General features: G+C 33.5%; 1 protein-coding gene across 8 annotated transcripts in view; it reads left to right on the plus strand.

Moving 5' to 3' along the window:
- Positions 1 to 27,511, plus strand: part of Cspp1 (centrosome and spindle pole associated protein 1) — a 124,049-nt gene that overhangs the window by 6,564 nt on the left and 89,974 nt on the right. For 7 of the 8 annotated variants that reach the window (XM_071602340.1, XM_071602341.1, XM_071602342.1 and 4 more), the window contains exons 2-4: positions 5,153 to 5,261; positions 7,146 to 7,245; positions 27,131 to 27,234. In XM_071602340.1, coding sequence (XP_071458441.1) covers positions 5,163 to 5,261; positions 7,146 to 7,245; positions 27,131 to 27,234 — 303 coding nt within the window. In that variant the 5' untranslated portion in view covers positions 5,153 to 5,162. Of the gene's footprint in view, positions 1 to 4,975; positions 5,047 to 5,152; positions 5,262 to 7,145; positions 7,246 to 27,130; positions 27,235 to 27,511 lie in introns of all 8 variants that reach the window. The other variant, XM_071602338.1, reaches the window with a different exon arrangement.

The raw sequence follows: 27,511 nt of genomic DNA on the forward strand, positions 1-27,511 counted from the left end.
TAAATTACTGTCTAAATGAGGCCAGTCCCAGGTATAAAACTTATGTACCAGCTCGCTATGCAGAGCCCAAGTCTCTTGTCTGCTCAGACTGCATATTTGCAGGGTGGCAGACTGTACTCCTGGAGATATTTCAACCTGCTGAAGGTGCACTACTCCCTGCTGTGCCACCTCGGAGCTCAGTGTTAATGTACTCTTATTCTAAATATCATTATTGCTGGGTTTCACATGGTCACTAACTCTCCACAATTGCACTTCAGTGTTTTCCTATGGGTCCCCCACCTCAACATGCAGCTGCATACCATTCTTGTTTTAGTTCAACCTCATGGAGCAGCAAGTAAGTCTGACTGTTTCCAATCTGCCATCTTCCTCTTTCTAATATCTCTGATGATCAAATACTGCCAAATCTTTATGTCCAGACTGGATTCTGTTCTGAGTTCCCTGTGTATTCAGTTTTCTTGATATGTCCACTGGATCCATTAGGGGTACGTATGTCATATCCAAATCTTAAACTCCAGTCTGGCTAGACTGTGAGTCTCTGTGACAAGGGACATTAGCTAATCTCAACTTGAAGGCAAGGGTCATGCTTTATTCTTTTTATCCTCCCAGCATACAGCATAATGACCCGCTTTAGGAGTGTAGAGGGGAGAAAATGTGTACTTTATTCCTTCAGAGGGATAATGATAGGAGCCACATCCCACCTCCCCACCTTTGTGATTGATGAAATTGGGAGAAGGAATTGGATATATTCAGTTTCTCTTCTGGGTCCTTCTATTTATGATTTCCCTAGACTTAGCAGAATGGTAAGTTATGATCTGCTTATATTTTTATCTATATTATAAGCAGTTCCTACAATTTAGAGATGATGGTTTGGATTATGATAACCTAGTATCAATTTTTGGTGATTTAAATTCTAGCATACCATTTTTGTGGTATTGGGGATTGAATCCAGTGTTTCACACATGCTAGGCAAGTGCTCTACCAGTGAGCGACGTCCCCCTACCCAAATTTCAGCATACTTTAAGCTTGGAAGCTGCTTCTTTCTTTCTTTCTCTCTCTCTGCTTCTTTCTTTCTTTCTTCTCTCTCTCTCTTTCTTTCTTTCCCAGAGCCTCAAGCATCTTAAACATGTGCTCTACTGCTGAGCTACATCCCCCCAGCCTTGAGACTTTTTTTTTTTCTCAAAAGGTAAATATGTTTATACTTACAAAGACTATGGCAATATAGCAGTAATTGATAAGATAACTGATGTGTTGATTTCTAAGTGTCAGATTCTGTGTTTGGCATTTTGAAACATTTTCCTTTTTACTTCATAACTCTGGAATAGGTAATATTTCATCTTTATAGATGAGGAAGTACTCTTAGGTGTAGAGAGGCTAAGGAATATATTTGACATCAGTCATATAGAATTATGTGAAATGTATTTCAAATCTTAGTCTTTCAGTGAAACTGAAAACTGTTATGTACATATAGTGTATATATCTACTGAGGGGAAAAGACCTGTGTAAAATAAATAGTTGTGAGTGATTTTACATTGTAGGGTGTCAGGAAGATTAAGAATCCTTTTAGGTTTCTTTCAGCTGATTTCTCTTGAAACTTAATTTTACTGTATTTTGTATTATTGAAGGATATATCCATCAACCCAGTCTGTTATTCACTAAGTAATTTAGGAATAAATTTTATAGTTGAAGTAGTTTTATGTAAGTTTTTACATGCTCTTATGAATAAGAAAGAGAAATAGTTATGACAGCTGGAAGTTGGCCGGGGCCTTGGTGTTGCTAGGAACTGGTCTGGTACTTAAAGTAACTTGGTATCCTGATGAAGATATACAGTTGTACAGAACATCAACATCAGATAAGACTACTCTGTGCCTGTGATGGTTCAAGACAAATATTCCATGTCCAAATACATAAACATTGTCTAAGCCACAAAATTCCAAACATCGCTTCTCCCAGCTGATAGGAATGACTTCTTCTTCTTCTTCTTTTTTTTTTTAAAGCCAGTTACAGCTTTAGCCTAACGTATAGTTAAGTGTTATTAAGATGTCCAATTATAGAATTACTCCCACTTGCTGACAATAGAGCTCTGCTTCTTTAAACCTTCTTGTAAATCACTCAACACAAGCCCCAATCATATAAGTCTTTTTCAGTACCTGCTTACACAGATACCCGGGTGTTGCTTATGGTGTATGTTCTTTTGCATTTCTCAATGTGGCAAGTTGTTAATTCAGCTTATTTAACTATAGTGGTCTTTCCCCAGCACCACCCAAAAAACAAAGATATTGAACTTTGACCCTTCCAATTCCCAAAAATCGAATTTAAATGGTTCATAGACTTTTTAAAACTGTAAAAAAAAAAAAAATCTAAAAGAAAACAGAAGAACCTATTTGTGATCTTGGGTTAGGTAAAGGAATCATAGCTATGACATAAAAACACAATGAATTGATTAAAAATTGAAAAAAATTCATAAATTGGGCTTGATAAAAATTAAACACTTTAACTGTTAAGGTATCATTAAGAAGACTTAACAGACCAAAGACTGGGAGAAAATATTTACAAAACATTATTGATAATGGATTTATATTTCTGTAGTATATGAGAAGAAATCTTATAACTCAATACTAAGAAAACAACCTCATTTAAAAATGGGCAGGAGATTTGAATAGATACAGTCCCAGTGATATGTGCTTATATGAATGGCAAATAGACACACTAAATTCAAATTAAAACCAAATATACATACTACTGTCTACTCAGTAGAATGACTAAGATCAAAAAGAATGGAAGTAACAAGCCTTGGTTAAGATGTGTAGAAATTGCAACCATTTCACATGACTGGAATTTAAAATGATATAGCCCCTATACTTTGAGGAATAGTTTATCTGTTCCTCAAAATGTTAAACAGTTCATATGACCCAGAAATTCTATGTATTTGTAGAAAAAAATTGAAAACATGTTCACATAAAAACCTGTACATGAGTGTTCATAGTAGTGTTTCTACAAATAGCCCCCAAATGGAAACAACTCAAATATCCAGCAACAGGTGAATAAAGTGTTGTGTTTCCATACAATGGACTATGACTTTAATAATAAAAAACAACAAACTATTTAAGATAGAAGCTACAAAGTTATCTCAGAAATACTAAGTGGAAGAAGCTAGATACAAAAGACTACATGTTCCATAAGATCCTTTTGTATGAAATTTCCAGATTAGTCAAAACTATAGAGAAAAAAGAACAATTTCCTGTTGGGGGTAAGAGTGAGGAGTGACTGCAAAGGAGAATGGGGGAACTTCTTGGGGTGATGGAAACATGAAACATGATTGTGGTGATACTTGAACAACTGTATGAATTTACTAAAAGATATTGGAACTGTTCACTAAAATGTGAATTTTATGGTATATAAATTATTTCTCACTTAAGACAACAGCTTATGAACTTAAAAACAGTGCTAGGATTTATTGAAAAAAATGGGGCTGGGGTTGTGGCCTCACACATGTGGGACACTGGATTCTATTCTCAGCACCAAATAAAAATAAATAAACAAAATAAAGATAAAAAAAGAAAGAAATTCATGATTCCACACTGATGATAAACCAAATGAATGGGATGAAAGAAGGGCTTATGATTATAATAGAATGATAAGTAAGTGCTGACTTGTAAAATAAATGTGCAGGAAGTGGAGGAATTAAAAAATTAGCCTTTTGCAGCCATACAGGAAAAAAATTGGACCAATCAAGAACCACTAATATAAATCTCGGGGGAAATTTTGATCAGGAGTAGGATATTTGCATGGTATAAAAGTATTCCCTCAGATGGCTTACTATTATTGTAAGGGAGCAGTAGTACAGAAGTTATACAACATCTTGCCAAGGTGATCAAATCAACCTCATTAATGAGGGGCAAGTAGGTATCATGTGTCTGTTACAGATGAAACCTTGATCAAGACACATCACCTCTTAAGTAGTATTCCTGCTGAGAGTGTATAACTTGGATTTAGTCATAAAGAAATGTCAGGCAAACCTCAGATGAGGATTGTTGTATTTAAAAAGGTGGATAATGAATGGTTGTATTAAAAAATATTAATGACATAGAAAGTTTGTAAAGATGATCCAAAATAAAGAAGGCTAAGGAGGTATAACAAGGAAATGGAACACCTAAACTAGACTGAATCCTGAACTGGAAAGAGAAAAATATGCTCTTAAGGCCATTATTGGGCCACTTAATTGGAACACGTACAAGAGGTTAGATTTTTTTTTTTTTTTTAAATTAGCGTTTTTGAAGTTAGTAAATTATGTTGAAGCTATGTAAGAAAATAGCCCAATTTATCTTTTTTTTTTTTTTTTCCTGTACTGAGGATTGAACCCAGGGGTGCTTTACCACTGAACTATATTGCTAGCTGTTTTTATTTTTTATTTCAAGACAGGGTCTAAATTAAATTGCTTAGTCTAGCATTGAACTTGGTGATGCTACTGCCTGAACCTCCTTAGTAGCTGGGATTACAAGCGTATTCCACTGGGCCTGCCCCCCGTCCTCCCTCCTTTTTTTTTTTTGTGGTGCTAGGGATGGAACTCAGGGCCTAAAAATGCTAGGCAGGTGCTTTACCACTGAGGTACATCTCCAGCCCTGACCTAATTCTTAATAAATATACACCATAGGGTTTAGGGGCAAAGGGCTATGATATATAAAATTCACCCATGAATAATTTTAGAAAAAAATTGTATAGAGAAAATGACTTTGTGGGAACAAGCAGAGAATAAAGGAAGTAGACAAAATTTTACCAATAAGAGAACTGATAAAGACGATCTGGGTATTCTTGGTATTTTTGTAACTTTTCTATAAATTAGAATCTCCAAATAGTTAGAGCTCTTTACAAAAAAAAAAAAAATAAGGATTGACGTTTTCTTGCCTTTATGTTTTTGATTGTCTTTGTGATGATGGTGATGATGGTTCATTTTCATATATTTTAAAATATTTCATAGGCTTTTCTGGAGAATTGGGAGACGAATCTGGCAAATTTATGATCGAGCTGAAGGTTGAAGTTCTCAATTTGGTAAATGAGATTGAACACTAAGTGTGGATTGTAGACCTTCATAGTAATAGAGTAGAAATATTATAATACAGTTGTGCTCCTTGAAGAATTGTTATTTTTTTTTCAGAAGCTGCAAAATGGCTGATAATTTGGATGAATTTATTGAAGAAAGAAAAGCCAAGTTGGCCAAAGACAAAGCTGAATTGGAAAGTGATCCACCGTACATGGAAATGAAGGTAAAATTAATAATTTTCTTACAATATGTCTTATTGAGATTGTTTCTAAGGATTATACTTGTATAATCCTGTGAGAATCTTCTGTTTCATATTTTAATTTGATTATGCTGTGTCATTCTAAATCTGAAAGCCTGACTGCAGACAGATTTCAGTAATATTTGAGTGCTGTTTTGTGATTTTTATCTCACAGTATTTCTCCTCTCTCTTGTTCAGAGTTTTAATGAATAATTACATGCTTCACAAGATGGTTAGGAGACAAGTTCTTGGACAGAGAACTTCCAGAATATAACCAAATTTAAAAGCAAGTTCTTGTTTTATGTGAAAAAGTTGATTATTTAATGAATTGATTAAAACAATTTTCTTTGAAATGTACAGGAGTGAATTTGTTAGGGTTGTTTACTTAGTACTATTTGCTTTTCTGAATATAAATTTGTTAAAATAATTGTTTCTGAAAGCATTGTCTATAAAATTCTCAAAGTTTTTCTCATTTTGGTGAAAGATTGATTCATCCATTTAGCAAATGTTTAATGAGATTGTGCCAGGTATTGTGCTATGCTCTGAGAATATTGTTCTAATCTAGAGAGATACAGCATCATCTCTCATGTGTAGTTAAATAAGATATAGCATATAGATTGGTCTGTGCTATATATTTTGCCCTAGTTGAGAGTAACCGTACATTTTGGTGTGCCCAAGTGATTTTTGGCTGTGTCTTATCTGGTTTTGCATTCCTCCTGGACATGGTATCATGATTGAAATGATAAATAATATAGGCACTCCGTTTATAATTTTTACTTACATTGGTAATATTATATAGAGTGCTAACTATGAACAAGATATGTACTGTTATTTTAATTTTCTAGATGAGTGAACTGACATATTGGAAAGCTAAGTAATGAGACTAAAATGATGAAGGTTGGTGGAATAGGCTTTAATCCGAGGCAGCCTGACTCCAGTGCTTGTTCTCTAAGCCATCATGCTAGGTTGCCTTTTGTCCATAATCTGCCATGAATAAGCAAACAAGCTGTCATGCCAAAGACTTTTGTTTTTGGTGGTATTGAAGGTTGAACCCAGGGCCTTGCACATGCTAGATATGTGCTCTTGCCATTGAGCTACATCCCGAGCCCTATGTATTTCATTTCATTTAGTCATAACAACCCTGTAAAGTAGGGGGAAATTCTTTTGTTATACACTTCAAGAAATAAAAGCTCAAAGGCGTTAAATAATTTTCCAGGTACACAGTGGGGGAATGCAGGATTGGAACCTTCATCCAAATCCAAAGTCTGTGTTCTTCATCACTCTGTTGTACAGAGGGCTAATGTATGGTGTTTGGAATTATGTAGTTTGGGTGGTACATAGGTTTTAATACAGGTTATTATAATCTCTAATGTTAAATAATATATACATAATAATTTTAAGTATCAGTTCAAGAATCACCTGCTCATTGAGGCTTTGTAATCCTTCTCATAGCATTTCTGGGCCTCCTAACCTGGCTTTTTTTTTTCCCCACCATAGCTCTTCCTTATCACTCTTTACATGTCACATAATCTAATTATATATTACTTTATCATGTGTCTCCCTAACAGTTTATGCTTTAAAATGTCAGAAATTCTTGTATTATTTTTTCTCATATATTGTCAGTGCCTGGCACAATGCCTAGCATTTAACAGGAACTCAGTGAATATTTGTTAATAAGTGAATTAATTAAATATTCAAATATTTATTATAGTTTTTAAGTGATTTTGGCTTGTTTCTTGTCTTACGATTAAGTTTCTTCTCTGATGTACTGTATAATTTTGTTGAGGCATTTAATATAAGTTTTGATGAATTTCATGTTTTCTGGGGTCCCTTCCTCCTACTGATTTGTAAATATTATGTCTTGTTTAGGGAAAGGCATCAGAGAAACTTTCTGAAAATAGTAAAATATTAATCTCCATGGCTAAGGAAAACATACCGCCCAACAGTCAACAGACCAGAAGTTCCTTAGGTATGTTATTAGATGTGCTAAACCCGTTTTAAGATATCTGTAGCAGGCATTCGTTAAAAAGTTTTGTCTTGTCAGAAAAAAAGTTTTTTTTTAAATCTTGGTAACTTTCCTTTGTGGAATCTTACATGTGACATGATCTACATATGAAATATAATTCATACTGAGAGACTTGTATCTTTTTTATGTGATATTGTCTTGGTTATGATTTATGGAAATCACAGTAGCAGTTTTATTTTAACATAATTACAAATGAAAAATTTGAATGGAATTGTGTGAGAGAGAATAGGGAAACTATTATTTATGAAATGAGAATGGACTTTTTGGACTTGCTTTTGTTTAAAAGTCAAAGAAATATACTTAAAGGATGTAAAATGTTGTTTGATGAAAGACCAGCATTTAATTATTGATGACCTTATTGCAGTTGTAAAGGTGTTAACTATAGCCGGGCTGATTCTTTGATTATGGTTTGGTATAAAAATACTTTTTGGCTTGTTGGTAAGTATACTTTTTCTTTTTAAAGAAAATGTATGAATATTTTAAAAGTATATCTTTTGAATTATTGATGATCACTGAAACTTTTTATAAAAACTCAAATATGATGAATTTATATGGTAAAAGTATATATACATATTTTTGTTACTAGGGATTGAACTCAGGGTCACTCAACCACTGAGTCACATCCCATTCCTAGTTTGTATTTTATTTAGAGACAGGGTCTCACTGAGTTGCTTAGTGCCTACCTTTTGCTGAGGCTGGCTTTGAATTTTTCATCTTCCTACCTCAGCCTCCTAAGCTGCTGAGATTACAGGTGTGTGCCACTGTACCTGGCAAAAGCATTTATCTTACATGCACTATTTTTCATGACCTTAGATGTTCTTCATAAATATAGCTGCTTGGCCTTTGTATGCAACTGGATAAAAAGGATGCTGACTTTTTGTCTCTCTACCAGAATAACAGCTCAAAATGAAAGCCCTGTTTTTAGGATCTGTTATATAGATAATTCAGTTTTGAGTCTTATAAATTATTAGCTAATAAACAGATTTAGTAAATTAAAGTATTATATTTTGGTGAAATCCTTTAATCTCTAAGTCCCTCAATTTAACTATAAAATAAATTGGATTATCTTCTGGTCCTAAACTTTTATGAACTCTGAATTTGATTATTATAAGAGATAATTTTTAGAAAAATTTAATAGACTGTTCTTTCAAGCACTTGGGTCACAAAGGTCATATAGAATCACTTTGAAATTCTCAGGTTCCAGCTTGGTTTTAATTGGGCCATCGTGTCTTTGGGACCTGGCATGAGCTATTTATTTCCTTATTTTACTAATTGATATATCTTAAAAGGTTATATGGGCAGTAATTGAATACATGTGAAAAGAGAACCAACACATAAATGAACCATAATATGAATATCCTTTCTTTTTTACATCTTTTTAAAGGTAGTTTTTGATTTTTGAGATTTATCTGAGGAATTTCAAAACTAATCTTTGAACATTACATTCACAAATATGGTGAATTTAATGTATAACTTGAAGACAATGACCTCTGCCTATTTTTTTTTTATATTTTTTTGTTGTAGTTGGACACAATACCTTTATTTCACTTATTTATTTTTATGTGGTGCTGAGGCTCGAACCCAGGGTCTTGCATGTGCAAGATGAGCACTCTCCCGCTGAGACACAACCCCAGCCCATCTGCCTATTCTTTAATTGGTGTTGCTTAGGGTCTGACCTAGGCACTTGTCATACTTCATACAGTGCTCAAGTGACTATATCCATTCACAGCACTTTATTTACCATTAGTGTGTTCATGACTTCTAAGTCTGTATCCCAATTCCAGTTTCTATTATGAATTTGAGATAGAAATATATATTTAATTTCCTACTGGACATCTCTAGTGGGATGTCCTGGGCTCAAAATCAATAGGTATAAAATTAACTTACATCTCTTGTTCAACTTTCTGTTATTCTCCATTTCAGCAAACTGTCTGCTTAGTCATCCTTAAATCCTCTTTCTCTGTCTTCTTCATCAAGAAAATATACAAGCTAGTTGATTCTAATGTCTAAATCTCAAATAAGTTAACTTTTCTCTAACTCCACTGCCATTCTCTCACTCTTCTTTTTTTGGAATGCAGGATTCTTTACATCCCAGCCTGTTTTTTTTGGGGTGGTGGTGGTGGTAACTGTGGATTGAACTCAGGGGCATTCTACCCCTGAGCCACATTTTGTATTTTCTCTAGCCTTATTTTGTATTTTCTTTAGAAAATTGTTCTAAAGAACAATTATTGTCTCACTGAGTGGCTTACCGTCTCACTTTTTCTGAGGTTGGCTTTGAACTTGTGATCCTCCTGCCTCAGCCTCCTGAGTGGCTGGGATTATAGGCATGTGCGCCTGGCCATTCCCAGCTTTTTTGTTTTATATTTTGAGACAAGGCCTCACTCATTTTCCCTGTCTGTCTTTGAACTTGAAATCATCCTGCCTCAGCCTCCTGAGTAGCTGGGATTACAGGTTTGTGCCATTATACTCAGCAGAAAAGAGGTTTTGAATGAATTATTATCATTGCAAATATAAAGTCAGTTCTCTTGGCCTTGTAGAATTTGTTTATTTGTTTTCTTTTTTTTTCTTTCTTTCTTTTTTTTTGGTACCAGGGATTGAACTCAGGGGCACATGACCACTGAGCCAAATCTCCAGCTCTGTTTTGTATTTAATTATTAGAGACAGGGTCTCACTGAGTTGCTTAGCACCTTGCTGAATTGTTGAGGTTAGCTTTGAACTCTCAATCGTCCTGCCTCCCAAGCTGCTGGGATTACAGGCGTGCACCACCCCACCTGGCCGGCCTTGTAGAATTTGATTTTCATGATATGCTTTTTTAAGAATTGTCATTTGAAATAGTAATTATTTTTTACTCACATTGAATCTTATTAAATAATAAGATAGTATTTGATTTTTTTTTTTTTCCAGACAGGATTTTTGCTATGTTGCCCAGGCTGGTTTCAAACTCAGGCTCAAGCAGTCTCCCCACCTCAGCTTTCTGAGTTGCTGGGAAATTTGATTTTATAATTTTATAAGCATTCTGTCACTAACGTCTTGCCTGATTAATTGTTGTCTTAACATTAGGCCAAATACATAGGTTTTGACTTTGGGAAAAATATAATTTGGCAATTCATAGTTTTCCTTAAATGCTTTCATCTAGGAATCATTAAAAAAAAAGAAAAACAGGTCTAATGTAGGTCAGTTTGGTAATTGCGTATTGACTTAATGCTCTCTGACACCATAATAGAGTGAATAATTGAGCATAATAGCAATCAGAAATATATACATATTTAAAAACAATTTTAAATATTCATTTTAGCTAATGAAATAATATCTATAGCTTACAGTATATAACTCTAATGAAACATAACATTTTGATGATTTTTATAAATTTATTTCTGTCAGACACTGAAATACAGGGATAATGCTATCCATATGGCTTATTCTTCCACCATTTTACCTCCTATAAGAGAAGTTGAGATAGAATTACAGTAAGTTTAGATACTAGCTATCTGAGTTGGACCAAAATTTTACAGGTTAAGGACATAGTCCTCTGAGACTACCCTTACTTTTGATGCCAGCTGCAAGTTCAGGGATCCCTAGGGTCACCCAGTTATTGCTAGCTGGTTAGAAATGTGGGGGTACTCACTACCTCTTTAGTTTCAATAATATACTAGAATGACTCACAGAATTCAGAAAATGCTGTACTTAGGATCATATTTAACCCAAAGTATCAAATCAGAACCATCCAAAGGGAGAGTCACATAGAGAAAGATGTGAGAGGGTATAAATGTGAATTATCTGTTGGCCTAGAGGTACATCACCTCCGATCTATCAGTGTATTTCCAGCTAGGCTAACCTGAGTTTCATTGTCCAGAGTACTTGTTGGGGTTTAATTGTGTAGGCCTGGTTGAATCATTGTCAGTTGGCTCAGTCTCCAATCCACTTACTCTTCTTAGGTATGGCTTGTGTCCCATGGCTCAGGGACCAACCTTTTAATCACAAGGTTGGTATTTTTGACATGACTGGCCCCATCTGTGCCATCTCTTTATTATAAACTTTCTAGTGGCTTACTATGACTTACCTCATATAAACTATTAGGAGAGGTGCAAGAGACCCACCATGAATAACAAAGATACTACAGACCAATACTCCTCATAAATATAGATGCCAGAATCTTCAACAAAATATTAGCAATTGGAATCTAGCAGTTTATAAAATAATTATTAATTAAAATCAAGAGATTTACCCCAGGAATGCAAGTTTAGTTTTAACATCTGAAAATTAATGTAATGTACCAAGTTAATAGAGTTAAGAACATGAACATCCCAGTAGATCTAGGAAAATCATTAGACAAAATCCAGTACTCATTCAGGATAAAAGAGATCAAGAAACTAGGAATAGAAGAGGTCTTTATCCCCAAAAAAGAAATCTGTAACATACTTATTGCCAACATCATCATAATGTTTTATGACTATATGCTTTCCTCCTAAGAGCAGGAACAAGACAAGAATATCTGCTTTCACCACTTCTATTCAACATCATACTGAAAGTTCTAGCCAGAGTAATGAGGGAAGAAAAAAAAAAAGGCAACAAGATTAGAAAGAAGTAATAAAACTAGCTTTATTTGAATATGTTTGTTAAAAATCTTAAGCCACAAAAATTATTAGAGCTGATAAATGACTTTAGCTGATTTAGAGGAAATGAAATCAATGTATAAAAATGAATTGTATTTTTATGTTAACAGTGAATACTCTGAAAATAATATCAAGTAAACAACCCCACTCATAGTAGTATGAAATTAATGAAAAAGTACAAGATTACACATAGAAAACTACAAAACATGGCTGAGAGAAATTAAAGAATGTCCAAGTAAATGGAGAGACATTCTATGTTTTTGAATTGGAAATCTGTCAGTTTCAGGGCTGCCAAAACATGGAAAAGATGAGTATAGCATTTTGGAAGCTACATAATGAGATGGCAACCAATGTTCAAATTACTCTTTTGTTAAGTTTTTCTTTAACAAAGAAAGCATTTTTATTTTCAATGTTTCTAATATTTTAAATTTCAGTGAACTAATCATTATTAGCTTTGCTATTTTAATTTTTTAATCTTATTTTTTTTTGGTACTGGGGATTGAAACTAAGGGCACTTTAACCACTAAACTGCATGCTCAGTCCCTTTTATTTTTTATTTTGAGACAGGGTCTTGCTAAGTTGATGAGGCAGGCTTCAAACTTGTGATCTTCCTGCCTCAGCCTTCGAAGTTGTTGGGATTACAAGTGTGCATCACTATGCCTGATTAGTTTTACTGTTTTAAAATTAAATTACTGTAAACATTTACAACTGATGGTAAGACTTCTTAATGTTTTGATAAACATTTGTGAAAGTCACAGAAAAATTGTAGTTTTCCCATTGCTGTACAATTTCAGTTTGCTTGGAGAGTTTTATAGTCCTTTAGTACCATCCAAAGCAAGAAGAACTGTGCATGTTGTTCAAATGAACTTTATTCAGGAATACAAGATTCATTTAATATTTGAAATTCAAATCTGTATAATTTTTCACCTTATCAAAATAAAGGCAAAAATCATGTAATTATTGATAAATGCAGGAAAACCATCTGATAAAATTCAGTACTAAGTTCCTTCATCTGATAAAGTATAGCTCAGAAGCCCCTATGTTTTAATATCATAATGGTAAAATATTGATTTCTTTTAAGGAAAGTTTAGGAACAATGCAGTTATTTTCTATCAATGATATTTTCAAATATTTTACCAGAAGTTCTAATCAGTATAATAAGGCAAGAAAAAAGTATAACATTTAGAAAAGTAGTATCATTGTTTACAGATGATTGTTTAGGTAGAAAATCTAAAAGAATTTACAAACCATTAGAATTAGTAGTCAGTTTTATAAGGTTACTAGATATAAGGCTATACAAATTAATTTGCATTTCTAGATGATAGCAACAAACAATTAGAAAATGAAATTGAGGGCTGGGAATGTGGCCTAGTGGTCTTGCATGCATGCGGCCCTGGGTTTGATATCCAGCTACACACACACACACACACACACACACATACACACATGTTCACATTTATACTTCTAGTTTCCATCATTAATAAACCTCTTGTTTTTAAAGATGTACAAAGTAATGAGAGAAGATGAAAGAAAAAAAATGAAATTGAATATATTTACAATTGTATTGGAAATACCAAATACTTTGGAATAAATCTAACAAAATTAGGACTGTATGAAACTTTGCTGAGAATATTTTAAGAAGCTTGAATAAGTGGACAGAGATCATTTTCATGGATTTTAAGGTTCAATTGCTTAAGACTAAGATTGATTGTCAGTTTCTCTCATATTTTTGTAGATCCAAAGAGTACCAATAGGCTTCTTGGTTAAGCTGATTTATAAGGGAATAAAAAACACCTGTAAAGCCCCGACAGTTACGCAGAAAAGAAACAAAGTTGGAGGACTTAGTGTTAGATGTCAGTATTTGTATAAAATGATAGAAGTTGAGATAATTTGGGCACAAGGTTTGCAATGCAGACCATTGAAATAGAATAAAGGGCACAGAAACATCCTTTTTTTTTTGTGGGGGGTACCAGGGATTGAACTCAGGCACTTGACAACTGAGCCACATTCCCAGCCCTATTTTGTATTTTATTTAGAGACAGGGTCTCACTGAGTTGCTGAGAGCCTTACCTTTGCTAAGGCTGACCTTGATCCTCCTGAGCCCTGTCCAAAGCCGCTGGGATTACAGGCATGCGCCACTGTGCTCAGCTCAGAAACAGATCCATTTATATACAGTTATCTGATATATGATATAGGTGCCTCTGCAATTCAGTGGGAAAGGATGGTCTTTTCAATAAATGATGCTGGATTAATGAGATGACCAACAAACAACAAAACAAAAAACAAAATAAAAATCAACCTGTACCTCATATTACATGCATTGTTCAAGAGAGATCATTGACCTAAATCTGAACCTAACACTAAATAGCTCTTTGAGAAAACATAGAAAAATGTCTTAGGGCCTTGTAAGCTGGTAGAGTATTTTTAAGATTTCAAAGTGCTATCCACAAAGAAGAAGTTTAGTTAAGTAGTTTTCATTAAAATTAAGAACTGCTTACTCAAAGACATTTAAGAATGTGAAAAGGCAGCCATGGTACAGTAAAATATATTTGCAGTTTTTATGAAGGATGTGGGTGTGTCAGTGTGTGTATCTTTAATAGATCAATAGGAAGAAGTTTCATTTAAAATTTGGGCAAAAGACTTCAATAGGCATTTTGTAGCTATGGAGATTCACATGAATTTCAAAAAGGTGCTCATCATCATTATCATTAGGAAATTGTTGATTAAAGCTACAGTGAAGACTCCATTGCACATGAGTAGAATGTCTTAGATTTAAAGGACTCCTGATATGTAGATCAGGAATGATAATGAACTGAGGATCATTAATTGCTGGAAATATATAAAGGTATAACTTTGAAAAACTGGCAATATCTACAAAACCCTATGAAATTATCCAGTGGTTTAACTGTTCCACTCCATAGTATGCCCACCAAAAGACAAGTACAAAAGTATCAATAGAGCTTTGTTCATAATGATATACCTTTGCCCCTTACAGAAGGAAACAACTCATAACTGTTCATAGTAGGATAGATAAAAATCATGATGTATTCATACAGTGGAATACTACATAGAAATTCAAAAGATGAGCCTTGCTCCACCCAACTGTGTGGGTGAATCTCAGACCTATTGAATGAAAGAAGCAAGATGTGAGAGAGTATAAACTATTATTATTTTTGAGGTTCAAGAATAGGAATAGCATTGATAGAAGTCTGAATACTTTTTAATCCTGGAGGGGATATTGATGGAGAAGAAGTATAAATGTACATTCTGAGATACTAGAAATCTCCATCTGGGTTGTTACCTGAGTGTATGGAAACTCATTGAATACTATATGTAATTTGTACTCTTTGCTGTGTATTTGTCAGTTTTAAAATTAGACTTTTAGGAGGCAGTTTTCTTTGCTTTTCACTATGTGTTATGGTTTAATTATTAAGTGTTCCCCCAAAACTCTTGTGTGAGATAATGCATGAAAGTTCAGAGGTAAGATGATTGGGTTATGAGAGCCTCATCTCTAATTAGTATGTTGATTCACTTGAATGTATTAACTGGGTGGTAACTGTGGGCTGGTAGGGTGTGGCTGGAGGAGGTGGATTACTGGGGCTGTGCCTTTGGGGTTATATTTTGTCCTTGTTGAGTGGAGCACTCTCTCTGCTTCCTGATGCCATGTCCCCAGCTGCTTTCCTCTACCAAACCCTTCTACCATGATGTTCTGCCTTACCTCAGGCACAGAACAAAAAATGGAGTTCGTTCGCTGTCTGTGCACTGAGACCTCTGAAATTATGATCTGCAAATAAACTTTTCCTCTAAAATTCTTCTTGTCAGGTCTTTTGGTCATTGCAGCAAAAAAGCTAACTAAAACATGGGAAGCTCTCACAATGAATAGATATTTTGTGATGTACCAGAAAATTTAGATTTACTAGTACCTGTACCTGTGACAAAAGAAACCAGCAGAATAATTTAAGGATCCTAAAATGTGACAAGTCAATAAAAATATTATTAAAACTCACGTTTCTAATGTTTCTACTGTTGTTTCTCCTGCTGCTAGTGTTTTTCTTGCTATTACTATCAACTAACATATTAAGTGCTTACTAAGTGTAAGGTGCTGTGCTAGATCTTACTTATACCTAGAGAGAAGATGTCATGCTTATTCCTCTTTGTGACTTCCAGGCTGTCATGCCTTTCCTTCGCCCTGTAATCCAATAGTTTGAAATTCACAGTGCCAGACTCTTGCATCCACTATTTTCTTACTGCAGATAATTTAGTTTCCAAAGTCCTTTTCTCTTTTGCAAAATGCCTTTCCAAGTCATTTGCTCATTTAAAAAATTGAATGACTTTAAGCACTCCTTAATTCCTTAAAGATTTTAGTATTTCTTTACTTTTTTGACTTTTCATTATACTGTGCTCTGTCTTCCTCAGCCACCTATCCATGCCAGTGGTTCTATTTTAGCCCTCTTCTATATTACTAAATTAGAGTTGTGTGTTTCTCACTCTTTGATGACCACTTCCTACTTTTCTGACTCATTCTCTCTTGAACGTTGCTTTAAACATGTATTTGATTCTAAATACTTGATCCTACCAGGATCTACAGTTCTTTCATTCTACCCCTTTCAGTGGCATCCTACCCTCTCATCATTTCCTTTTTTATGCAGCCTGAATAGGTCCAATATTTACTCCTTTTCACACTTCAAGTTTCTTGTGTCTTTTTCCTCTTATTTACTTGGCAAGATATCCTCTAATTAAATCCTATTTAATATGAGGCATCTCATGTTAACCAGCTCTGGTATAGCTGAATTTTGGTGGAGAAAATACAGTTGTATAACTCTTAAGTTAAAGCAGTGACTGCCAACTTCAAGTAGGACCTAATGCTGTTGGGTAATTCTGCTCCATTTTCCTAATGCATGTACTACCCCTCTGTCCTAGTTTGTTTGTTTGTTTATTTATTTATTTGGTGTCTCTTCATTTCTATCATATACCCTCCCCAATGGTCTTGCTTTATATTTCATTGTAAAATAGACGCCTTTAGATTATTATTTCTATTTTTTTTTTAGAATTTAAAAATGATCTCTTCCCCTATATATTCTGCTTTGCCTTCTGTTACATTGGTGAGTTGTATTTGTGCCTTAGATCATTCCTTCCACTTGTATGATAGTCCTTTGTACTCAAAATTTCACTTCATTAGTTTGCCCTCTCATCTGAATCATACAAATTTTTTTCCTCTCTACTAGTAGGATCTTTTATATCAGAATACAACCATTATTATACTTATTTTATAAAAAATGAAAATCCTTTATGTTCCTCAGGCTACTGCTAATTTTTTGGTTCTCCTTTATCACAAAACTTGTCAACAGGATTGTCTGTCTTTACTGTGTCCACTTCCTCTCACTTCAACTTTCTTCACTCAGGCTTTCTTTTATGTTGCTTACCCACAAACTTCAAGTAATAGCCCCTAACATAGCTACATTAAATGTTCAGTTCTCAAATTTCACCTTTTTCATTATTCCCTTCATTTAACTTCTAGTCATTTACTTGAAATACTTTCTTCTCTTGACTTTCAGGAGTGTTTTTCTGGTGGTGGTTCTATCTTTACTAGTTCTTGAAGAAAACTGTTAATATTGTACATGTGGAACTGCCTATCCTTACAAAGACCTGCTTACAAAGTTGGCATGAGCTTGGAACTTAGCTAGTAAACAATTACCTGCACTAATATAAATCATTACTTAAATGATAAGAATGGTGTTTTGTGTCCAAAATTGTTTGGACAAACCATATGGTTTGTGCTGAACACCCATTTTTCCCCTGGGGAGTTTGGAGTCTTGGCACATTGTTGACAAGAGGATGCTTATGTGATCAATCCAGTAAAAGTGATTCCCTAATGAACTTCTATGGTAGGCAAAAACTTTATGTCACAACTTGTGGCTGAAGGAGTTAAGTGTGTCCTATGTGACTACTGAGGAAGAACTTTAGGAAGTTTGCATCTAGTTTCTTCTGGACTTTGCCCTGTGCACTTTTTCCCTTTGATAATTTTTCTTTGTATATTTACAGTGAGTATAGTGACTTCTGCATCCTGTTTGCCAGTCCCTGAACCTTGGGGTGGTTGTAGGGACTCTCCATCTACTTCTGTTGCCTTTTTTTCTGGGTCCTTTTCAGCTTCCTTACCTCTAAGTTTTGGTACTGAAGAAATCCCATCTTCTGTATCTTAAGTTCCTAGGTGTTTTTAGGTTGGGACATTTCTAGATGATATTTCTCTTGAATCAAAATGCCATTAATAAGTATTTCAGGCTCCACAGTTCACTAGATATATTTTTCTTGTCCTGAGCTGCTATTTTGTAATTCTGCAAAACAAAAAGATTATAAAGTACCAAAGTAAGATAAGGAGTTTTATTCTAGGAATTATATGGTATATTAAAAAAAAAAACCATGTTCAGTGTAATTACTGGAAATCTGTGAAAGAAAGAATTATCAGGAAGAAAAAAAATCATATTGTTGTAATTTAAAAGTAATATCAGAAAATAAAGCAGCACCAAAATTTTTGTACCTCTAAAATTTAGGCTAAGGTAAAAATTACAGTTAATATAAAGATTTTGTAAAATAAAGCAAGTTATTAATGTTTTCACTAATTTTTAGTTGTACTTTTAATTATCACTCTTTTAGCGTATCCATAATGAAATCGCAAACATACTTTTTTTTTGTTCATTTTGTATGAGTTGGATGGGTTCTTGTAAGTAATATGATGTGAGAGTTCATGTTTTTCTCAGTTAGTCACATCTCTTTATAAATCATGTGCTTATGTAGAGGCCTATTATTATTTCCTAAAATTTGTCTTCTGATTATTTTTACATAGTATTTTCTGATAGTATAATCATGGAATATAACTATGAAAAAAAGGGTCAATGTTCTGTGGTGATTTGTTTTATAGAATGCTTATTATAAATATTACTCTATATGTGTAATATGAATTATAATGCATCCTGTTGTCATATATAACAAATTAAAAGTTAAAATTAAAAAAATAGTGAAAAGGGGAATAAGAAAGAAAATTTATTCATATATATAAATATAAATGTATATTTTACCATGAAGGATTAAAACCAAGATAATAACAATAAATAAATAAATAAATAAATAAAGGTCCATCGGCCAAAAAAAAAAAAAAAAAAAGAGTCCATAAAAAAAACAAATAAATAAATAAAAACCAATTATTACCATAATAATTATTACATGGTTTTAAAATGATGTTGATTGCTAATGTCATATAGACTATAGAAATAAAATGTTTTTATTTTGAAAGAAAGGATGTATTAAAGACACTATGACTAAATGTATTTACTTATATTGGATATCAACGTAAAAATACAATTGTATGATTTTAAATGTTGTGTTTTCTTAATTACTGTAGTGTATTCCAACAAAATTCAGCATTCTAAATAGTATATCCAGGTCCAAATTCAACAGGTGAATGTTTAAATCTTGTGATACTGAAGGTACAGAGGTGTACAAATTCTATATTACTCTTTATCATGTCTTTGGTCTACCATTTGATAGAACCATGTAACCCTATCTTATCATTTAGAAGAAACTTAAAAAAAAATATTCATGTTTGTTTGGCCTTGTATCTATGTATTAACTCAGCAAAACTGGTTATTGTATAAGAACTAAACTTTGTTTTTGAGTCCCTGAAATCCAAGTAAAGTTCATGACAACATAAAACAAAACAAAAAGACTATGAATATTATGCTAGAAGATAAATTACTTTTAAAAAATTATATGCTTTAATTTTAAATAATTTTTTTTTAACCCACAACTGCTGGAGAAACTAAATGCTTCTAATTATTATAATCCTGAAGTAAAATATTAGCTGTCTTAGGGTCATTGATGTATACTTGATGAAGTGACATCACTTCAAATGACCCTAAAATGACACTAATAATTAACTTGCCACTAGAACCATCAAAAGACAACAGCTGAATAAGTAAGTCTCATCATTCATTGTCTGTTATGGTTTGGATGTGAGGTGTCCACCAAAAGCTCACGTGTAAGACAATGCAAGAAGGTTTGGAGGAGAAATGATTAGGTTATAACCTCAACCGAATCAGTGAATTAATTAACTGAGTGGTAGCTGGAGGTGAGTAGGGTGTGGCTGGAGGAAGTGGTTCATTGGGGGCTTGGCTATGGGGTATATATTTTGTAACTCAAGAGTAGAATTGTTCTCTCTCTGCTCTCTGATCACAATATGAGCTGCTTCCCTCTGCCACCGTGATGTTCTATATCACCTTGAGCACCGAGGAAAAAAAAAGTCTGTTTTTTATGGACTAGACCTCTGAAACCAAGAGCCCTCAAATAAACTTTTCCTCCTCCATAATTGTTCTGGTCAGATCTTTTAGTCACAGCAGAAAAATAGTTGACTTTAAACATCATATTAGCTCATTAAGTTAATTAAGATGCCATTGTTAATTCATAGTTAAAAATTAGAATGTTTATAAAGTGTTCCTTATGGTTCTTGATTTTTACAAGCTGCCTCCAATGCTGTAAAAACTTTGGTACCAGATGACACAAATAAGAATTAAAAAGTTAGTGTTCTCTGTTGACTAAACCTTAAACTAATAAAATTATAATTCCAAAAGCATTACACATGGTTACTTGTCTACTAAGGCAATTATTATAAATGCCATTTGAATCAATAGTAAAAAAACATATATTCTTGATAAATAAAATCAAACTTAATATGAACAGTAATTTATAAGTGAAAATGAATCATTTTTTTCCTTTTTCCATGTAAACCCACTAAGTAGAATTGAAAAACACTGGTAAAATATTTCTTCAACACATAACTTTACACAAAGCTGGCAATTACTTGAGCCTGTTGGGATATAACATCCTTGCAGCATTGTCTGTCTCTCCTTGACACAGTAGAGTATTCATTATGACCTTATGTAACTAGATATTTAACTCTGGTTAGTAATTATTATTTATCCTCTCTCTGCAGTCAGCATGCCAAAAGCAGAAACAAAATGCTGAAAATAGTGTGTTCCCCATCCCTGCCCTTTTTCTCATTACTTCTTGTTCAGGCATTCATTTATATATTCATTTACACATCGATTTTTTTTAATTGCTTTTACTTTTTAAATATATGACAGCAGAATGCATCACAATTCTTATTACACATATAGAACACAATTTTTCATATCTCTGTTTGAATATAAACTATGTTCATACCAATTCATGTCTTCATACATGCACTTTGGATAATGATGTCCATCATATTCCACCATCATTGCTAACCCCCTGTCCTCTCCCTTCCCCTCCCACCCCTCTGCCCTATCTAGAGTTCATCCATTCCTCCCATGCTTCCTTCTCCCTATCCCACTATGAGTCAATCATCTTATATCAGAGAAAACATTTGCCATTTGTTTTTTTGGGATTGGCTAACTTCACTTAGTATTATCTTCTCTAACTCCATCTATTTACCTGCAAATGCTGTGATTTTATTCTCTTTTATTGCTGAGTAATAGTCCATTGTGTATATATGCCACATTTTTTTAATCCATTCACCTCCTGAAGGGCATCTAGGTTGGTTCCACAGTTTAGCTATTGTGAATCGTGCTGCTATAAACATTGATGTGGCTGTGTCCCTGTAGTATGCTGTTTTTAAGTCCTTTGGGTATAGACCCAGGAGAAGGATAGCTGAATCAAATGGTGGTCCATTCCAAGTTTTCCAAGGAATCTCCATACTGCTTTCCATATTGGCTGCACCAATTTGCAGTCCCACCAGCAGTGTATGAATGTACCTTTTCCCCCACATCCTCACCAACACTTATTGTTTTTCTTCATAATAGCTGCCATTCTGACTGGAGTGAGATGGTATCTTAGAGTAGTTTTGATTTGCATTTCTCTAATTGTTAGAGATGATGAACGTTTTTTCATAATTTGTTGATTGATTGAATATCCTCTTCTGAGAAGTGTCTGTTCATGTCCTTGTCCCATTTATTGATTGGGTTTTTTGTTTTTTTGATGTTTAGCTTTTTGAATTCTTTATATACCCTAGAGATTAGTGCTCTATCTAATGTGTGGGGGATAAAGTTTTGTTCCCAAGATGTAGGCTCTCTATTCACCTCACAGATTGTTTCTTTTGCTGAGAAGAGACTTTTTAGTTTGAGTCCATCCCATTTATCGACTCTTGATTTTAATTCTTGTGCCAAATGAGTCTTATTAAGGAAGTTGGGGCCTAATCCCACATGATGAAGATTAGGGCCTATTTTTTCTTCTATTAGATTGAGAGTCTCTGGTTTAATTCCTAGGTCCTTGATCCACTTTGAGTTGAGTTTTGTGCATGGTGAGAGATAGGGGTTTAATTTCATTTTATTGCATATAGATTTCCAGTTTTCCCAGCATTATTTGTTGAAGATGCTATCTTTTCTCCAATGCATGTTTTTGGTACCTTTGTCTAATATAATTGTAATTTTGTGGGTCAGTCTCTATGTCCTCTATTCTGTACCATTGGTCTACCAGTCTGTTTTGGTGCCAATACCATGCTGTTTTTGTTACTATTGCTCTGTAATACAGTTTAAGGTCTGGTACAGTGATGCCACCTGCTTCACTCTTCCTGCTAAGGATTGCTTTAGCTATTCTGGGTCTCTTATTTTTCCAGATGAATTTCATGATTGCTTTTTCTATTTCTCTGAGGAATGCCATTGGGATTTTGATCGGAATTGCATTAAATCTGTATAGTGCTTTTGGAAGTATGGTCATTTTGATAGTTTGTGTATCCAAGAGCAAGGTAGATCTTTCTATCTTCTAAGGTTTTCTTTTATTTCTTTCTTTAGGGTTCTGTAGTTTTCATTGTATAGATCTTTCATCTCTTTTGTTGATTCCCAATTATTTTATTTTTTTGGAAGCTGTTGAGAATGGTATAGTTTTCCTCATTTCCCTTTCTGAGGATTTGTCACTGATATACAGAAATGCCTTTGATTTATTGGTGTTGATTTTATAACCTGCTACTTTGCTGAATTCTCTTACTAGTTCTAGAAGTTTTCTGGTGGAGCTTTTTGGGTCTTCCAGGTATAGAATCATATCATCAGCAAATAGTGCCAATTTAAGTTCTTCTTTTTCCATGTGTATCCCTTTAATTTGCTTCATTTGTCTAATTGCTCTGGCCAGTGTTTCAAGAACTATGTTAAATAGAAGTGGTGAAAGAAGGCATCCCTGTCTTGTTCCAGTTTTTAGAGGGAATGCCTTCAATTTTTCTCCATTAGAATGATGTTGGTCTGGGGCTTACCATAGAATAGCCTTTATGATGTTGAGATATGTTCTTGTTATCCCTAGTTTTTCTAGTGTTTTGAACATGAAGGGGTGCTGTATTTTGTCAAATGCTTTTTCTGTGTCTATTGAGATGATGATATGATTCTTATCTTTGAGTCTATTGATGTAATGAATTACATTTATTGATTTCCGTATGTTGAACCAACCTTGTATCCCTGGGATGAATCCCACTTGATAATGCTGCACGATCTTTTTGATATGTTTTTGTATTTGATTTGCCAGAATTTTATTGAGAATTTTTGCATCTATGTTCATTAAAGATTTTGGTCTAAAGTTTTCTTTCTTTGATGTGTCTTTGCCTGGTTTTGGAATCAGGGTGATATTGACCTCATAGAATGAGTTTGTAAGTGCTGTCTCTTTTTCTATTTACTGAAATAAATTGAAGAGTATTGGTATTAATTCTTCTTTAAAGGTCTTGTAGAACTTAGCTGTGTATCTGTCCGGTCCTGGGCTTTTCTTGGTTTGTAGGCTTCTTCTATTTTATCACTTGATATTGGTCTGTTTAAATTGTGTATATCTTCCTTATTCAATCTGGACAAGTCATATGACTTAAGAAATTTGTCATTTCCTTCAGTCTTTTATTTTATTGGAGTATAAGTTTTCAAAATAATTTCTAATTATCTTTGTATTTCTGTAGTGTCTGTTGTGATATTACCTTTTTCATCACATATGCTGGTAATTTGAGTAGCTAAGGGTCTGTCAATTTTATTTATTTTTTCAAAGAACCAACTTTTAGTTTTGTCAATTTTTCAATTGTTTCTTTTATTTCGATTTCATTGATTTCAGCTGTAATTTTAATTATTTCTTGCCTTCTACTGCTTTTTGTTGTTGATTTGTTCTTCTTTTTCTAGGGCTTTGAGATGTAAAGTGAGGTCATTTATTTGTTGACTTTTTCTTCTTTTAAGGAATGTACTCCATGCAATGAACTTTGCTCTTAGTGTCCCAGAAATTTAGATATATTGTGTCTGTGTTCTCATTTATGTCTAAGAATCTTTTAATCTCCTCTTTGATGTCTTCTGCAACCCATTGTTCATTCAGTAGCATATTGTTTAGTCTCCAGGTGTTGGAGTAATTTTTATTTTGACATTGATTTCCAATTTCATTCCATTATGATCTGATAAAATGCATGGTAGATCTCTACTTTTTTGTATTTGCTAAGAGTTGCTTTGTGGCATAGTATATGGTATATTTTAGAAAAGGATCCATGTGTTACTGAGAAGTATATCCGCTTGATGCAGGTTGAAATATTCTATATATGTCAGTTAAGTCTAAGTTATTGATTGTATTATTGAATTCTATAGTTTCTTTATTCAACTTTTGTTTCGAAGATCTATCCAGTGGTGAGAGAGGTGTGTTAAAGTCGCTGGAGATTATTGTGTTCTGATCAGTTTGACTCTTGAACTTGGGAAGAATTTGTTTGAACATAGCTGAACCATTGTTTGGGGCATATATATTTTTGATTGTTATGTCTTGTTGGTGTATGGTTCCCTTGAGCAGTATGTAATGTCCATCTTTATCCCTTTTGATTAACTTTGGCTTGAAGTCTACTTTATTTGATATGAGGATGGAAACCCCTGCTTGCTTCTGCAGTCCATGTTGAGTGGTATGATTTTCTCCTAACCTTTCACCTTCAAGCTGTGTATGTCTTTTCCTATCAGATGAGTCTCCTGGAGTCAGCATATTATTGGGTCTTTTTTTTTTTTTTTAATCCAATTTGCTAGCCTATGTCTTTTGATTGGTGAGTTTAAGTCATTAACATTCAGGGTTACTATTGAGACATGATTTGTATTCCCAGCCATATATATTTTTTTTTTTGTTATTTGCTTGACTTGATTTTCTTCTTTGATTAGTTTTTCTTTAGGGTACTACCTCCCTTTGCTGATGGATTGAAAAGACATTGATTTGATAAACATTTCTTGGGCACAAATTGTGTGCCTGGCATTATAAAATTGAGTAAAGCATGGGCCTTACCTTTGTGAATCTTAGTTTAATGTCACGTGATACTCCATTCTGAATGTGAGACTCAAAATGTCTTCTCTCCTCAGGCTTAACTTCTGTATTTTAAAAAAGGTTTAGATTCCTTTGTGAGCAAAGAGTTTTTTTCTAACATGATATAAAATCACAAGCATATAAAATGCTTTAGATTCTTATAAGATTCTTTAGATTCTTGAAGAGTTGGGAGCATGGAATCCTCTATTAAACTTATCACCAAGGAGTTAAACAGGCCAGAAGTATTTATCCAGAGAATTCTAGAGTGCTTATAGTGGGGAGTAGAATTTTGTATTCAGTAAAATTTAATAGACATCTATTTATGCTTATACTACTTTGACCTTCCCCAACCCAAGTTTTTCAGTGATGTAATAAAGCAGTGATATGACATATGCTTGATTATTTAGCTGCATTATGAGAATAAGGCACAAAAATGGTGATTTTTGTAGGAGTTTATAAATTGCAATCATTTATTTCATCTATAGTGCTTGTAGTACTATAAATTTTTTAGTATGTTAAGAAATGATAATTTTTAAATACTATAATAGTATATTTATATATGGGTGCTAATAAAGGGGTAGAAGCTTTAGAAATCTGAATACTCGGGGCTGGGGATGTGGCTCAAGCGGTAACGCGCTCGCCTGGCATGCGCGGGGTGCTGGGTTCGATCCTCAGCACCACATAAAAATAAAATAAAGATGTTGTGCCCACCGAGAACTGAAAAATAAATATTAAAAAATTCTCTCTTTCTCTTAAAAAAAAAAGAAATCTGAATACTCATTTGATATCTGTGGTTCTTGACATAGTATTTTACTATTCACTGTTTGAAAAACGTGATTTTTTAACATCTCTATTGAGATATAATTCACATATCATAAAGTTTACCATAAAGTATACAAACAGGTGGTTTTTAGTATGTTTACAAGTTGTACATTAATCACCTTTGTCATTATCCCAACATGTAATTTAATTTTTGAATTTTATGAAGAGGAACTCTACTCAAAATGAAGGTTTTTTTCAAAAATTAACATCTAGTTTTTAAGAATACATATATTTTTATTTGTAGATTGACACAATACCTTTATTTTACTTGTTTATTTTTTTATTTGGTGCCGGGGATTGAACATAGTGCCTCACGGGTGCTATAGGCAAGCACTCTACCATTGAGCTACAACCAACATCCATTTTTTTTATCATCCCATTTCTTTTTGATGATTTGGAGATTATTAAAATGGTAAATTTCATATTATGTAATTTTTACCACAATAAAAAATTATGTGAAGTCAGAACTGGTGGCTTAACTTCAGAATTTTATTTGAAACTTCATCCTAAGCAATACCTACCTGGTCCTAGTAATTTTTTTCTCAGAAAACAAGTTATAACAAAGATATTCTTGTTTGCTAAACAAATTATTAATCTTCCTAGACTGAGAAACAGACACATTAAAATTGTTGTAGGTATTTTTTTCTATAAAAGTTAAAGTAAAATTGAGTGAAGAGGTGAAGGTAATTAGTTTTTCTTTGTTTTAATTTTGCTGTCCTTGAAAAAGCAATATGCTTAACTATGCAGGACCATTTGTCTGAACAGGAAAAGTAAATATAACACACATACATAAATATATATGCAGTAATATAAAAGTATTTTTTTTGTAGATGCATAGAAAAATCTCTAAAAGAAGACAGAAGAAACATAACATTGGTTTTTGAGGGCAAATGAAGGTCCGTAGGAATGATATTTTTCATTATGTTTATGTATTACCCATTGAAACATTTTATGTAAACTTTTCCTGATCCTATTCTCAGCATCAACGTAACTATATTCTTTCTTACTTAGCTTTGATACATGAGGTAAACATTATTGAATATGTCTAAAAATGAACTATATTGCGTAATAAATTGTTTTCTTTCTAGGAATTGATTATGGATTAAGTTTACCACTTGGGGAAGACTATGAACGGAAGAAACATAAATTAAAAGAAGAATTGCGGCAAGATTATAAACGCTATCTTACTCAGGTAATGAGTTTCATTAATGAATTGGATCTTATTCTTCAGAATTTGTCTTTTAAATTTTGTTTTTGTATAGTTTAGTTATGTGCATTGTTTTTCAGTGGTCTCTAGTAAGGTAATATAGTTAAAGTTGGGGGAGATGACTTTGGTAGAAAAATGATGCTTAGCACTCATGCCATGGAATAATATAGGCTTTTCCTAAGGGGTATAGCTCATTGGGAAAGTTTGTGCTTAGCATGTGTGAGTTCCTGTGTTTGATCCCCAGCACCTGGAGTTGGGGAAG

Source organism: Marmota flaviventris, chromosome 15 (genome assembly GCF_047511675.1).
Source record: "Marmota flaviventris isolate mMarFla1 chromosome 15, mMarFla1.hap1, whole genome shotgun sequence".
Lineage (NCBI taxonomy): Eukaryota > Metazoa > Chordata > Mammalia > Rodentia > Sciuridae > Marmota > Marmota flaviventris.